Below are 17,143 nucleotides of genomic sequence, written 5' to 3' on the forward strand. Positions count from 1 at the left end.
TAAACTATAAACAAATCTGTTGGGGGTATAGTTTTCCTTTAAAGGGGTTGTTCGCCTCTCAGTTAGCTTTCAGTATGATGTAGTAGAAAGTTACATTCTGAGACAATTTCCAATTTGTATTCATTTTTTATTATTTTTATTTTTTTAAGTTATTTCAATTTTTGTTCAGCAGCTCCTCAGTTTGGAGTTTCAGCAGCTATCTGGTTGCTAGGGTCCAAATTACCTTAGCAACCAGGAAGTGGTGTTAATGAGAGACTGGTGCATGAATAGGCGAGGACCTGAATAGAAAAAGAAGTTATAAAATGTAACAATAACAAGAAAACTGTAGCCTTAAAGAGCAATAGTTTTTTTGGCTGCTGTGGCCAGTCATCTCCATTTACAAGCTGCAGAGTTAGAAGAAGAAGGTAAATAGTTCAAAAACTATAAAAAAATAAATATTGAAGACCAATTGAAAAGTTGCTTAAAATTAGTCATTCTATACCATACTAAAAGGTTACTTAAAGGCGAACCACCCCTTTAACTACTACCAGCTCATTTGAATTGTTTGCTGGACTTTCTAAACCTTTTAGAGGAATTTAGAAGTATCCCTAATTTCTCACATTATGAGGCAGATTTATCAATGTTTGAATTTGTGTTTTTATTGCAATTCAAGGTTTTTGTGCTTACAAACTTGAATTAGAGTTTATGAAACTCAAATATTCAAGATTTATTACACTCAAAAAAATTGCAAAAAATTTGGTATCTAAATATTGTTAAGTTTATTCATTGAGAAGTCATTTGGGGTTATGATATAAAAAGCACTGTTTGCCCTGGAGCAGTAACCCATAGTAACCAATCAGCAGGTGGAATTTACTGGTCACCTGTTTTAAAGCAAGCATCTTATTAGTTGTGTAATGGCAAAATCTGTATAGGCAGAGTGAGCCTGCAGATTTATGCCCCCATTAAGTGGTTAGTGCTGTTTCAGGACTTATGGTTAGATTAGCCATGTCCTTGAGTTCAGAACTACAATGTAACATTCTGATAACAGTTTCTTATAAGCTTGTTTTTGTGTGTTGTAAAAACACTATTTAAACTCTTTGAGTTTAGAACCCACGTATATGTCGAATAAACATCATCTTTTCTACCCCAAGTGATTTCCAGTTTTCTGAATTTCTGAACTGTTGCTATGGGTTACTGCTACCGGGCAAACGTAGTGCCTTTTACTACATATGGGGAAATGAGTGTTATCCTAGGCTAAATGTTAGCAATTTTTTCAATTCAGGTTTTTTACATTTCTTTGAAAGTTGGTAGACTCATTGAAAATGACGTGTAGAATGTGATTACACTTCGTTATTGGGGGGTTTAAAATTTCTTAATTGACCCTGATTTGAGTTTTTTTTTTAATAAATAAGTGCACTTTCGACTTTATTTCTTGATAAAAAACAAATTGAAAATTTAAAGATTCCAATACTAATAAATCTTTGTAATACTGAGGAATAATACAGAGAGAAAATGTTAATATTGGTGGCAAACAGAGCGCTGATGGACAGATCTTCTATGTATGCTATATGTGATAAACATATAAGAATGTTATGCCTTTATATGCCATTTAATGGGCAGTGCAGTTCTTATGACCACAATTCTGATTTGTTATTAACAAACTTTTTTAGCTAACAAATTATCAACATATTCAACATGAATCATATTCCAACTAACTGTGAGAGAAAGTATCAAAACCACTGAAGTCATAAATTATGTGTTACATGTCTGGAGGTAATATCCATGCATAATAACAGATCAAAATGATACAATATCATGTGAAAATATTTTTGTTCTCAGTTTTTTTCTGGTCATATGAGTAACAAATGGAGCAAATAGGAGCATATTTTTTATAGTAGCTTATTTTATTAATTGTGTGGTAATGATTTCTTCTTGTAGCAACTATACAATAGCATTTATTTGAGAAAATATAAAACCAGCCAGACTGTGTGCAGATACACAGAAATATTTATATTTATTGCCATGCATTAAATAGAGCTTTAAGTCTTTACTGAGGTACTCTGGGAGGACTGACATGTTTATATACGCCACATTTGAAAGTAGCAATAAAATCTATTTGGATACACATTAGTCCTTGTGTTACGGTAGCTGTTACATTATCTGAAGTGGAAGATGCTACCCCAATACAGTAGAATCAATATATATTTCCATTTACCTTTGTAGTGGATGGCACTAGACAGAAACCTATCTAAGCTGCATGCTTAGAATTAGAACTTAAAAATATTTTTTTCTTTTTTCCATTGTAGTCCTCTCTCTGTAATTTAAATGCATCTTGTGTAACCATGGAGTTGGTAGAACAGCTCTTTGTATTTAATTTATTTTGTTCCAAGAGTTCAAGCATTCCATTATGAAGGTAGAGTATACTTAAAGGGATTCTATCTTTTTATGGTGTACTTTTTATTTCTAAATTTCACTGTTTATATTGCAAATAATTTACTCTACCATTTAAAATGTTATTCTTGAACCAACAAGAATAACACCGTATTTGAAATGTAATCTTTTGTTTGTTCCAACTTCACAGGTCCATTTGTGGCAACAGGAAATATAAATGTGACTTAGTTAGGGTATGATCTACAACTATATTGTAATATTGGTATGTAGGCAGCCATCTCAGAGCATTGTATCTGATTCTGAGCTTTCAGAAGGAGCCAGCACTACACGGAACTGCTTTCAGATAATCTAGTCCATATGACCCAAGTTGCATAATACAGGGTTTCTCCTTCTTGCCTTCTTGCTATTCTTATGTCTACCTCTAGGTGGCATTTAGCAATGCAAATGATTTCTGAAATCATTTGATCTCTACAATGGTGAAATCTTCTTCAGCCTTCAAGAAACCTGCTTTTTGAAAGGAGAAGGGTGTCTGGGGTGTCAGAAATCATTGCCTCTAATTTGTATTAATGTATTTGACTAAAGTTCTCGCTGCTTCTCACTTTATTTAATGTATTTGTGGTGCCACTACCCAATGTCTCTCACTTTATTTAAAATGTATTTTGGGTGCCACTACTTCCGCCCCTCACTGTATAATCTGGAGTTATTAATAATAGAAGTCATTGTACCATTATTTACAAGTGCATACTGTGTATACATATCTCTTTTACTGTACACGCTAATGGCACATGGGGCAGTTATGGGAAAGTATATTTACCACTCACAAAAATTTAAGACAATACCAGCAGTGCTATTAGCCTATATCAGTTCAGGTAGCTGATTCCTTCAGCAATGGTGTCAAGGAGCTGCTATCTTGCAGCAGTAAAGAGAGATTGAAATTTATCAAAGCACAAGTCACATGGCTGTGGGCACCTGGGAAACTAAGATATATCTAGCCCCACATCAAATTTCAATATTAAAAAATCTGTTTGCTCTTTTAAAAAGTCTAGTGGATCTGTTTCTAGTGGACCTTTTATTAAATCACTGCATCCATTACAAAAAGATTTCACTGAATACTGGACCAAAGGTGATCTATAACTTGCATATTTATGCGAATGACAAGATTGAATCATCCATGAACAAAATGTGCCTGTCTGCCTTCATTTGGCCAGCGATTTTGAGAAACATGGTTTTAAGGTTTTTTTTTTAAGGTCAAATGAGCTAAATACTTTGGGGTTAATGGAATAAAAAGTATTAGATTTGCCTATATCTAGTAACCCACAACAATCAATTAGATATTTGTTTCATCTGATCAGTAAATGCTATATATTAATTGGTTGCCATGTCTTACCAAACAAGTTGCAAAGACTATCAACTATATTTATATAAATATATACTGTATATATATATTTGAAAACTCAGCTTTATTATTAAAATTCAAAGCATATACTTTCCTGGGCTGATGTTTGAGTAAATATCACTTATTCATTTGTGCCTGGAACATAACATGCTGTGAAAAGAGAAGTGAAGTATAACAGGGCATTTTGGCTGAGGTAAAGTAATTTATTGGACGTAGCAAAAAAAGCTGCAGGAGAAGACATTCATCTTATCTGAGGCTATGTCAGAGACTGATATCTGTTCTCAGTTTGTGCCTGGAGGTAAAGTCTTTAAGCAAGCCTTCTATGCACTTTATCTGTCTAAGGCCTGGTCTAGTTATTGTATTTTTGTAACATGATTACATTCAATTACCCTGACAGTTGCTAATCTGAAAAACCCTAAACCCCTAGGTGTCTGTTTAGAAGGGAAAACATGCACATGCAGTATCCCAGAATAAAACAACTTTTATATACCTAGTAATGCCCTATTATCTAGAACTGCAATAATCTTTTTGTTTTTTTTCTCATAAGAAGTAGATTTTTTTAATAGAATTGTCCGATTGTGTTACAAGGTACAAAATCATGATCAAGTTCCAAATTCATCAGTGTGTGACATCTTCTTCTAAGTGCACAAAAGGGTTGAATTTCATTAGGGAAAGCAATTCATCCTCAGCAACATAACGCTGGCATCCATAAAAGCTTGCTGGAATCCATTAACACTGTATTTTTCAATCAGTCATCATTTTTATGGAGTTCTAAAATGGAACTGGCACCAATAAATTGGGCAATGAGAAGACAGGAATAACAATGAAGAAAAAAAGAATCACAGCAAAAAACTGAAATGCAATGTCATTTATACATTGTACTAGCTCTGTAAATGGTAAACAGTAACTGAAATTAAGAGGCTATCAAAACTAGATAGCTGTTGTGATGTAAAACAGAATTGTGTTGCTTTGGCTGTTAAAGGGATAGTTCACCTTAAAATTAACTTTAAGTATGATGTGGATAGCATGATTCATAGACAATTTGCAGTTAGTCTTCATTTTTATTTCTGGTTTAAGAAATATTTACATTGCTTACCTTAGCAACAAGGTAGCAGGTTGGAAGTCATAATGAAAGATTAGGTGTGAGAAGACAGATTAGTAATGGGTAATAAGAATAGAAATAAAACAGTCCATGTGTTTTTTGATTGGTGGGGGTCAGAATTCCAAATATCATATAAAGTTTTTTTTTTAATTGCAGGCAGTAAAAAGGCAGAAATGGACAAAGTTAAAAGTTGCTTGTTAATTTAAAGGTAAACTTGAAGAGATTACCTCAGTGTTGCATTATGAAAGTGGATAATATTGGTCTATCTTCTTCATTAAAGGGGGAAATAAACCCCCTTTTTGAGAAGCTGATTTAGTAAGACTAATGTAAAAAAGGTGGAGAAACAACATCAAAACTGCCAAGAATGAATACATTTTTTACACGGACATTTATATACATAATCAATTTTAGAGAAATGATCTTAGTTGGATGGTTCATTTCATCAGCGACATGTTGAGCTCCATTTTCTATGGTAGATCTTGTTTCCCCATGGACTAGCATATTTATGTCCTTATGATGTTACCCTGAATTCAGTATATGGTTAAAGTTTGTATAGGGACCAATTCACTAATTTCATTACTGTTGCCCTTAGATTTGCTCTTAATGAAGGTAGGCACCTGAAAATGGAAATGTGTCTATAATATATATAAAATACTATATATATAAAATGTTTGCATTAATGAGCATCCACTATCCTGAGGTAGATGATTGATGCAATACTTAGGATTTGTTGGTATAATATCCAACAAATACAATCTGATTGTAGGTGGTTAGGTAAAAAAAGGTGCTGATTCTAAAATTGAGTTTAAAGTCACATTCTGCAACATATCTCACACAAGCACATACAAAACAAACCAGCAGCCTACTGACAATTCTTTCTATCAACTAGGGATGCAAATCCACTATTTTAGGATCCAACGAACCCCTGAATCTGGTAAATTCCAAACCGAATCCTAATTTGCATATGTAAAAAGTGTTTATATGACAAAGTCACATGATTTTAAGAATTTGGTTCGGCCAGAGGCATGGATTTGCCCGAATCCTGCTGGAAAGGCCTGAATCTTGAACCGAATCCTTGATTCGGTGCATCCCTACTATCAACAAACCTCAACTAATGTTGATAAAATACTTCCCTTTTAAGTAAACCTTGTTCAGAGGATTTCCATGGTCTGTCTATAAGTCTAATACAAACAGAAAAAATACTCAGCTCACCAAATGCTTTACCAAATGTTACTTTATTTTATTGAAACCTCTAAAAAAAATTTTATAGTATAATATACAGTACATGTGGTTAAAATTGTTGTGTTCTCTTTGTTCTGAATTTAGACCATGGCAGAGATGCATAAGCCATGGCAAATTGTGAGCTAGAATTCCCCATGGAAGGAAAGCTTTTAAGCACTAGCTAAGAATCATAGACATTTTACTCGTGAGTACTAAGCCAAAAGAGGAATAAGCAAATATGTCAGCTATACAGTATTTGCATCTTTCAGGTGACATTCAAACTAAGCATGGCATTCATCAGAGCACATCAAAATTAAATCACGTCTTCTATAGATAGGTCACAAGAGATTTCTCCTCTTCCAGCTTGCTGCTTTACTTGGATAAGCTCCACATTTCCTTCTCTTATGATCAGAATCACTCAGATGTGCAGCGACACAATTCATTCCCCATGCATTTTTCATGTTCAGGAGGTGCGCGTGTGTCAAATCAGTAAGAGGAAGGGATTGATTAGGGAGCAGTTTGATGACTTTGGATGATTAACAGAGATCAGAATACAAAGTACAGCTGTAAAAAATTCAGTGCTGCACATAGTTTTAATAGCACTTCAGGGAATGGAGGTAAAGAGTCACCACCAAAAGACAACAAATTTTTAATATGATTGTTTTGTATTGTATGTTGAATGTAAAAGAATACATGTAAATGTAATGTTTAATAATATTATTATGTGCTTTGTTATTGTAATCTATTCAGGTGTTACATTTTTGCAGATCCTAAGGATTTTGCTTTTAAAAATGGTACATTTTACACAGCAGTCAGAGACACCACCACAAATCACAGAGGTTCTGAGATTCTGCTAGCCCTTTGATTGAACTGTAATCTCTAAATGACTGTTTTTTTCTATTCTGCTTCTGTAACTCTGTAACCAGGGAGGTTCAGAACATGTTGATCCTGTCTAATGATTTTTTATTTTGTTCCTGAAAAAATTCAATTATCTGTTCTGTGTGCTAGGAAAATACAGGAACATCCAGAGACCACAATTTGCCCTGACTGCCAGGGATGACATTAATCAGATTCATGTTCTTAGTATCTTAGCCATCTGTCTTCATTTCCTAGATTTGTAGCACTGGATTTTATACTATACTAGGTTGTGAGATTTTTACCTACTTTTCTGCTTTCTTTTTGACAGTGGATATGATCAAGGTAAAAATGTGCTTCGTGGAAAGGAATGGCAAAGAAGGACTCAAAGTGAGGGTATTTGCTCTACAAATTACCCCCTCTTCAGTTAACCCTTTAAGGTAAAACTGAGTTGTGTTTATACAAATCCGTAGCTGTGCACAACATAGCAGGATTTTGCATAGGTAAAGAAGCGTTCCCTGTGCTAAGCCAGTATCTGGATTTCCCAGAGCAGTTTTAAGACTCCTTCAGCACTGTGGGGAATGGACAGTTCCTTGAACTTCAGGTTGCCTTTAAAAACTTTTTTCTATTGAGCATTAGTAATATTATTATTACTATTTCTTAACCCCTACTATTCCCTTTAACTGCATTAATTTGTTTTGAAAGCAAATTAATGTAAAATTCACATGTAGCTCTTCCTTCCTGGAAATACATCACTCCTTTTAATGTATTTGGGACTAAACTTTCTACTGCCTCTAACTGTATTTGTGGTGTTACTACCCTCTGTCTCTTACTGTATTTAATGTAGTTTGGGTGCCACTACTACTGTAACTCCCTATTTAGGATCTGGAGTTATTGTTCATATGAGTCAATGTACCATCCTATATATGCTTTACTGTACAAGCTAATTTGGGTTAATGGCTCATGGTGCAGTTTTTTTTCACAGTGTTTTTTACTGTAGCTGCCAGAGGGATGCTTAAAGCCACCCATGCCACCCATTTTAAATAGATTTACACTGACACCAATGCAAAGGAATTTTGGGAGCATTTGTCGCCCTTGGTAGCACAAATTTCCTGTGGGTAACAAATCTCCTCATGTGCCACCATCCTTGATTAGATGGGTGGCAGTGTTGGCAGCTTTGCCCATTTCCACATGGGGCAGTGTCTACCAGCAGTGCTGTTAGCCCAAACCAAAGCAGAGCAGGTGAAGTGGCATAGAAACATGAAGGTGCAGCTGAGTCCTTCACCAGAGATGCCAGGGAGCTGTCCATTGTTCTGCTAATGAGTTGCTGTGCAGGAAGGGGGTGGGGGTGGAAAGGCAACAGGGTGACATCACTCCAATTTGCAGCTCATCAGTAAAGAGTGACTGAAGTATATCAAAAAGTTATATGAAAAAAGGTGAGAATAGAGCATCATGATACTTCAATAAAGGATAGTAGGTAGAAGTGTAATTTTCAGTTACCAGTTCCCCATAAAAACAAATATTTCTGGGCCTCCCCATAAGCATGCAATTTTGTATATCTGTTCTCCTAACTACCTCCTATAATTATGCCACTAGCAGTAGGTGCTTGGAATTTCCTTCCAGTCTAAGTACATCACTAAACATATAAGAGAATTTATATATAAATTAAAATTTCATTTCCATTCGCTATTGCAACTAAAAGCCCTGTTTGGCAGAAATAACAAATATCATTTTTTACATAACGTTACATAAATGATTACAGACTTTGTTTTTAACATAGTTGTGTGAGAAATTAACACTACACCCTGACTTCATAAATCTGTTTGTGTAAACTGTATGAATTAAACTTTTATTTGTGAGCTGACGTTTCCCATTTTCACTGATACTGTATAGATCAGGTATATAAAATGTAAGAATTAGTTCTGTGCCTGTTATTTCTTGTTGTTCCATTACTTGTCAAATAACCTCCTGCATGTTACACCTATTATTTACTGCTGAATTGTTTACTGTTGAATGTAACCTCTGTCCGCTGCCCACAGAGCTGGGCAAAGAATTTGCCCGCAGCTGTTTTACTCTGCATATGAATAATCCCTGTATCAAATTCAGGAGCCCCCTCCTGTTTTTTGTATCCAATCCATTAAAAAAATAAAGTTTGAATTTACTGTATTAAAAAATAAAAGCAAATCACAATAAAGCCTCATACTACTGCTGATTATATAATATACCTCTAAGATGCAACTGAAAATTACAGACAGCAATAATTCATATATGTTGGATAAACAGTTATTTCATATTAGATTACAATCAGCAAAGTATGAAAATCCCTGACAGCTCTTTCAGCTTACTCTTATGTTGCTTTATTACTGCCTCTGTATGACCTAGAGAAAACTAACAAAACCCCAGTGGCAAGTTTAGATGTATCATGTGGTCAGTATCAATGGAGTGAGAGATGTCTAGCTTGTATTCTAGTTCTTTATGTGGAGTGGTTGTTTGGTTGCTCTCTGTGGTGGATGTTTATGCATAATTTACATTTTTTTGTGTTACTTGAGATGGGGTAAAATTAGTAAAACACATTTCCTTTCTGCAGGCTGAGGAGCGTAACCCATAGAGTCAATAGATTGCTACCTGATTGTTTTTTGTAGGACTGGGGCAGATGGGAGATTTTATAACACTGTCTAAATTTTGTGACAAATATTCCAAAAAGGCAACAATAATATGGGGGAGCCCCTACAATTTGGGAACCACTGCCTTAGAGACACTCTGTCCTTAAACTAAAGCATATTACATGGTTACAGAGTTACAATGGGTTGAAAAAAGACCAGAACTCATCAAGTTCATCCCTTCCAAGTCAACCACAGCACACACAAACCTATACTGACCTATCTATACACTTGCATACATAAACCATATATACCAACATCAGTACTAACTGTTGTTGATGTTGCTCCCAGTGGCCTCAAAGCAGGTGCTTAATTTTTAACTTCTGGTTTGGAAGCAAGTTTTGGTTGTATAAAACCCAGTGTAAAGCCAAACAGAGCCTTCTATAGGCTGCCAGTCCACATAGGGGCTATGAAGTAGCTCCCCAATTCTTTTTCAATTTGAATCTGGCTCACAGGTATAAAAGGCTTAGGATCCCTGCTCTAATCTAAAGGGGTGGTCTCTGGTGTGCTGATTTTTTTTTTTTTTTTGGAAAAAAGAACATCCCCTATCTATCTATAACCCCCTATAATGTACTTGTACAGAGTAATCATGTCCCCTCACAAGCGTCTTTTTTTCCAGAGAAAACAACCCTAACTTTGGCAGTCTAACCTTATGGTTTAAATCTTCCATCCCCTTTACCAGTTAAGTTTCACATCTCTGCACTCTCTCTGGCTCATTAAAGGAGAAGGAAAAGCTAAGTCACTTGGGGGTGCCAAAATGTTAGGCACCCCCAAGTGACTTGAATCGCTTACCTTCTACCCCGGGCTGGTGCCCCTGTATGGAGAGAACAGCACCAGCCCGGGGTAGCAGCGATTCCTCCTTCGCTGCGCGCGCATGCGCAGTAGAGTGAAAAGCCGAACTTTAACTTAACTTTTAAGTCGGCTTTTTCACTCTACTGCGCATGTGCCGGACTCGGAGTCGCAGCGAAACGAAGGCGGAAGGAGGAAGCGCATCGCCCCAGGTGCCCCGGGCTGGTGCAGTTTTCTCCTAATAGGGGCACCAGCCCGGGGTACGAGGTAAGTGATTCAAGTCACTTGGGGATGCTTAACATTTTAGCACCCCCAAGTGACTTAGCCTTTCCTTCCCCTTTAATATCCTTCTTAAGGACTGGAGCCCAAAACTACACTGCATACTCAAGGTGACACCTTACCAGAGATCTATAAGGAGGCAAAATTATGTTTTCATGCCTTAAGTCAATGCCCATTTTTATGCACTTTATTTGCTTTAATAGCCACTGAAAGACATTGCTTGGAATTAGGATTCCCCCCAAACACTACCATTTAGTGTATAATTTGCATTTATATTATTTCTACCAAAGTGCATAACTTTGCACTTTTCAACATTAAACCTCATTTTCCATTTTGCTGCCAGTTTTCCAATTTTGTCAAATCGCTCTGCAAAGTAGCAGCATCCTGCATGGAACTTATAGTTTTGCACAATTTATTATTGTCAGAAAAAATAGAAATGGTACTTTCTATGCCCACCTCCAGGTTAAAAGCATAGGACCAAGGCGAGACCCTTGTGGTACTCCACTAACAACAGTGGCCCAATATGAAAATGTTCCATTTACCACCACTCTTTGTAATCTATCCATCAGCCGGTTCTCTATCCAAGGACAAATATTATGTTCCACTACAAATATTATTTTTACAATACAATACTTGGTATGGCAGTCTATTGCTGTGATGATTTTGGTGACATTAGCTCTGACTCCACAACAAATAATTTACTGGTTGTACATGATATCAATGTATTTTCATACCCAAAATACCTTAATGCAGCTTACATAGTTACATAGTTACATAGTTACATAGGGTTGAAAAAAGACCATTGTCCATCAAGTTCAACCCATCCGAGTAAACCCAGCACACACAACCTATACTAACCAATCTATACACTCACATACATAAACTATATATACAACCATTTATTCCTTACTTTGTACCATTTCTAGAAAGAACACTACATAGGAGGTATCCATATTATAATTATATCAGAGCAAACAGAAGCATGTGCTGACATCATTTAGCAACTTACAGTCTGTTAGAAATAGTCCTAGTTATAAATCAAACATATAAGATGTCTGAGTGCCCACTGTCCTGTCCGATAAGACAGAAATTAATGCTGTCTTGTTTTCCTGTTTACTCTAAGTGCCGGAAATGCAATCTTACTGTCTTGTATTTTCTTTTGTAAATCTTATTACCATAAGAGTTAAATTGTATTTATCAATGTTTTTTTTTACTATGTAGCATAGGCTTCATTGTTTCCTTATACTACATTTAAAAACCAATAGGAATGTATTGCCAGCAACATGAATGTATCCTAATGAAGGTTTTGGTTCTGACTTATAACAGAATAAAAGAAAATTAGCCAGTAATGAAGAATTATTCATTTAAATATAAATATTATTGCAATATCTCTTTCTGTAATAGTTTCCCAGATAATAAACTCTATACTTCCCTAATCATCACCAGTGCCACCAGACCTTTACCACAAGGGCTTTTTAAATGAGCAAAACTGTGCCCCTTAGTGTTCTTGCATTTCCCTCCAGGGTGTCATTAAATGACCCTTGAAGCATATTATCACCTTTTCTTTCATCGTCATCATTTATTTATATAGTGTAACCAAATTACACAGTGCTTTATATTAATTTATAAGAAACAGGGATTTTAAGATAATTTAACAAAGCAATAATAGGACCAGAGTCCTCTACTCGCAAGAGCTTACACATATCAGCATAATATATTTCTATATTTAACTTACAGAAGGAATAGCCAATATCAAACTTAAGTTTCTGCTTATTTATTTGTAGGAGGTTGTAAAATGCTTTTTTAGTGAGATCTGATTTTTAGTAAACAATTTTGTGGTACTTAGCCTTTCTTTACTATCATTAATAGACTAGAAAAGAAGATGACCTGTGAAGCAATATCCAAAGTTCTTTTGACAACTATGATGAAATGAAGGACCTTTTGAGTGATCACTCTAACCAGAGTCATCTTGTTGGTATTCCAAAATCTGACACAGCAAAGTAACATTTTTAATGCTTTTTTAGTGAGATCTGATTTTTATTACACAATCTTGGGGTACTTAAACTTTCTTTACTATCATTAATAGACTAGAAAAGAAGATGGCCTGTGAAGCTGTATCCAAAGTACTTTTGGCAGCTATGATGAAGTGAAGGACCTTTTGAGTGATCAAACCAGAGTCATCTTGTTGGTATTTCAAAAACTGACACAGCAAAGGAACATTTTCAACTAAAAATTGGAGATATAAACAATCCTTCTGTGAGAAGTGACATAAGTCCACCTAAAGTACCCGTGCAGGTGGGCATAATAGCCACCATGACCTGGCAGGATCCTGGCCATTCATTTGCGCATCAGCAACAGTTAAAAACATCTGATCGGAAAATGGTTGGTTCTGCTACAAAAGACTGTATAGGTGGGCACCAGAAATGTGTTATGGAAAAAAATAAAAACTGCTTGTTACAACCTGTATTATCACCATCCTCATCTGATAACCCTCCACAAAATATTTTAGTGAGTAATAAGAACAGTTCCCACAGGAGACAACATCCACAGCTAAATTGCAGCCTAGAAATCAGCAGCAGTGCACCCTGTATGCAGAACTTTTCTGCCACAAAGCTGAATGCAGTTCAGCAAAAGCCTACTGCATATGTGCGTCCAATGGATGGTCAAGAACAGGCAGTAGATGAGTCGCCGAAGCTAAAATCTTCCACCGAAGTGAATATTCTCCTCCCTTTGTATAGAGAACTTTGCCATAAACGTGTCTCTGACAAGATAAAGTCTGATGAAATAGATACATGCTCCAATCTCAACCAAGAAGAGGTAGGTAAAACTTATCAACTGGCATACAAAATTCTGTGTCTGCTGTGTTGCAATGAGTTGCACTGGGTATTTTTCAGTATACATCATTTATGGCACAGTGTTAATACTGCTAAATGTTAACATTAAATAGACTTTTTTGGGCAATAGAATATCTGTTCTGATAAAAGGCATAAACACTACACTGAACCCACTGAATTGAAACTGGTATGTTTTTATAGTATCTGTCTTTACAAGGTATGAGGACACTTCTATCTTTGTTTTTTATTCAGATAGTCACACAGTCACAGGTTTTATACCATCTGTTTTTGACACAAAGCTTCTCTCGCTGATGGGTTCTTGTATACATAGGTTGTATACTGCATGGGGTTTATTGATCTATGAGATTTTTTGGTTATTCTTATTGACTTATGAATAAGACTTCACCTGTCACCCACAAATAAAAAACTAAAAGTCCTTTAAAAAAAACCAAAACAAATTCTTTTGTTAATTAAAACAATCATGCCTGTTAGATATTATATCATATATTACCTGCCCTGGCTTTATGCCTCAGGCATAAAAGCAAAGCAGTAATTTACTTTCATTTTCTATTCAGCACTTTATAGATTGCACTTACTGTCTAAAATTGTGTAGCCTGTGCATGGGCATAGGCATTAGGTCCCTCATTCTGGCTCATACACATTTTTGGATGATAAAAAAACTTGCCTTAATAACAGTGCCCATAAAATAATTTATTTTATTAACATTTTATTATCATCTTAGAAAAGGATAAAGACTAAAGAGTAACAATTATAGTAAAATTTTAAGCTCAAGAGCACTAGTTTTTTGACTGCTGGGGTCAGTGACCCCCCCCATTTGAAAGCTGGAAAGATGTACAAGAGGAAGGCAAATAATTCAAAAACGATAAAAATAAATAATGAATACCAATTACAAAGTTGCTAGGAACAGGACATTCTATAACATACTAAACGTTAAACTTAAAGGTGAACCACCCCTTTAAAAGTTTACCGAACTAAGTTTGGGTTTTATGTTTTAGAGCAAAAACGGTAGATGTTTTGCAAGCCATGACACTGCATTATGGTGAGGTGCTGTTGCAGAAGCCATGCTTATGGGGCTATGTAATAAAAGGCACTACGTTTGCCCAGGAGCAGAAACCTATAGCAACCAATAACATCTATGATTTTAAACAGGTGGCCAGTAAATGCTACCTGCTGATTAGTTGCTATGGGTTACTTCACCTGGGCAAACTTGCCAAGTGCATTTTATGACATATCGGTGTATGAGTTTACTTGAATGTAATTAGCAAATTTGCTGAATGAAACAAGCACCAAGGAGCTGTAGAAACAAAAAATAATAATTTGATTTACAATCTTTTTTTTATGTTTCTTACTTGAATACCATTTGTAGTTACCGTAACTAAATGTTTCACTTCTTTAAGTCTGTTCCAAGAAAGCAGTTGTCCTGATCTGGTTAATTACTTTTCATTATTTAGTGCTCTATCTCTCCTATACATATTGCAGGATAATTTAAAACATACATGATGGCCTATGATAGAACCTTGAGTTACTGAACTAACAAATTACCTTCTAAGTGCACTTCCCAAGACAGGCTTTAACACCAAGGCCAAGAGTTATGGATTTTACAGAAAAAGGGGAAGACAAGGATGGATAAGGGTATTATATATTAGTCCAACAGCTCACTGCTATCCTTCTATCCAATACTGTATTAAATGTTACTGTAATTAGTTTAGCATCCACTTTTCTATTGCTATTAAAACCTTCATATAAAGCAATTTGGTTCTTAATTATTATATTAATTATTCCTTGTAAGCTCCATTTTAAAAACTTCCTTGTTTGAACTTTGTCTCCAGTTTCCATACAGTGGGACATATTTAACAAATGTTTAAAAACATCTGTTTGCTAAATATCACCAAATACTACATGTTACTTTTTTACTGACAGTATTTGATTTTATTTTCATGTATTTCTTTGCTTAGATCAAATTAATTCTTGTCTTCAGTTACCCAATCAGTGTTGAACTGGTGCACTGTGTTACTAGAAAAACTTCCCTCCTGCCACCTGAGACAGCAGCCCCGATTAGAAGTTTATAGTGGTTGTGTACTACCTGCAGGGCAGTGTACAAAGCACAAAAAAATAAGCCCAATCCACTGTATTTTTTGCAGAATTGCCACTGATGTTGCGTTTTGCACTTCATACTGTATATTTTTATCTATTCTTGCACTTCTGTCTGGGGTTTTATTGCATGAATATATAATATATGAAATAGGCTCCTTTACAGTAATGCATGTTCTAGACTCTAGATAAAGCATAGGTAAAGTGGACTGTTATTGTAACCAGTTCTTAAAGTTCCATAGTACAAGGGGCTCAAAAGGTGTCAACTGAACCCTGTACTTAATGCTAACCTGTGTCTGTTGACCAGCAAACCTTATTGTTATTGAAATTTGTTCACTGGTCTGCCTGGATGTTAGCAGGAAGTGATGTGCTAGAGGAAGCAATGGGGGTAGGGCATAAATACAGTACAAAGGATTAGAAATATCAAGGTAGATGGTTGAACTTGAGCTAGATAAAGTAATTCAGAGTTGCTACCTGCAGAAAGTTTCCTCCCTTTTTATTTAGGATAAGTGACCTTTATGTTATAGGACCAGCTGATTCCTGAATGCTCAGGATTTGACCATCTTTTCATGTTTTTCCTTGTTGATTTCTCTAAACTGTATACTCTAAATCTATGTAGATGAGCATGTTCAGTGGGAGGACACCATTCCTTTCTCTTTAGCTGTTTCAGAGCTGACATCTATGCCATATTATCCACCACTGACAACCCTCCTTTTTTCTATTGTTATATTACTTTTCTCATGGTTTTTTTTTATTTGCACTTTATTTTGCCTATTTGTGTCTGTAAGTTACCCTCCCATAAAGATTGCAAGCTCTACGGGGCAGGGACCTTCATCCTCTTGTGTCTTTGACTCCTAACTTATTGCAACTGTATTTATCTTGTGTCCATCTGTATTTATTGTTGTACTTTGTATTTATCTATTATCTTAATAATCCCCTGTTTGTATTAATGTATTCTAATGTACAGCACTGCGTACATAAGTAGCGCTTTATAAATAAAGATATACATACATACATACTTTATACTAAACAGATTTGACTGTTTAAAAAGTCTGCTTTTATGTGTCAGTCTTAAGATGCATTTTATTCAGTAAGGTGATGCTTGTTAGATTTCTAATTCAGAAAGATTGGTAATACAGAAAATTATTCTGCAAAACCTTCTAAAATATAATGAAAATGATGGCACAACATTCATATTTTACAATGCTTTTAAGGCACAGTTATAGATGAAAATAAATTGTTGGCACTGGGCAATTGCAGTGCCAGAACCAAGTAAAAGGGTGTAAGTATATAATCTGACACTATTATTTATGTCAGACATTGTACTGAAAAATAACTCTAGTTAAATTGCTCATTGCTGAGACCTTAGAACTTGTGTCAGTCCTTTGTTTGTGGTGCATTGTAAGTCTTTTAAATGCATAATCAAAGTGTGGGTTTAGGGCTCTGGCACACGGGGAGATTAGTCGCCCGTGGCAAAACTCGCAACTAATCTCCCCGAGTTGCCTTCCCCCTGCCATCCCACCGG

The 17,143-nt window shown here is 35.6% G+C and overlaps 1 protein-coding gene across 4 annotated transcripts in view; it reads left to right on the forward strand.

Annotated features, from left to right (window-relative positions):
* aff3 (AF4/FMR2 family member 3) overlaps positions 1 to 17,143 on the forward strand; it is a 135,051-nt gene that overhangs the window by 13,323 nt on the left and 104,585 nt on the right. For 2 of the 4 annotated variants that reach the window (XM_031897011.1, XM_031897014.1), the window contains exons 2-3: positions 7,276 to 7,384; positions 12,542 to 13,489. In XM_031897011.1, the coding sequence (XP_031752871.1) occupies positions 12,986 to 13,489 (504 nt within the window). In that variant the 5' untranslated portion in view covers positions 7,276 to 7,384; positions 12,542 to 12,985. The remainder of the gene's footprint in view (positions 1 to 7,275; positions 7,385 to 12,541; positions 13,490 to 17,143) is intronic. The other 2 variants (XM_031897012.1, XM_031897013.1) reach the window with 2 other exon arrangements.

The sequence above is a fragment of the Xenopus tropicalis genome, chromosome 2 (assembly GCF_000004195.4).
Source record: "Xenopus tropicalis strain Nigerian chromosome 2, UCB_Xtro_10.0, whole genome shotgun sequence".
NCBI lineage: Eukaryota > Metazoa > Chordata > Amphibia > Anura > Pipidae > Xenopus > Xenopus tropicalis.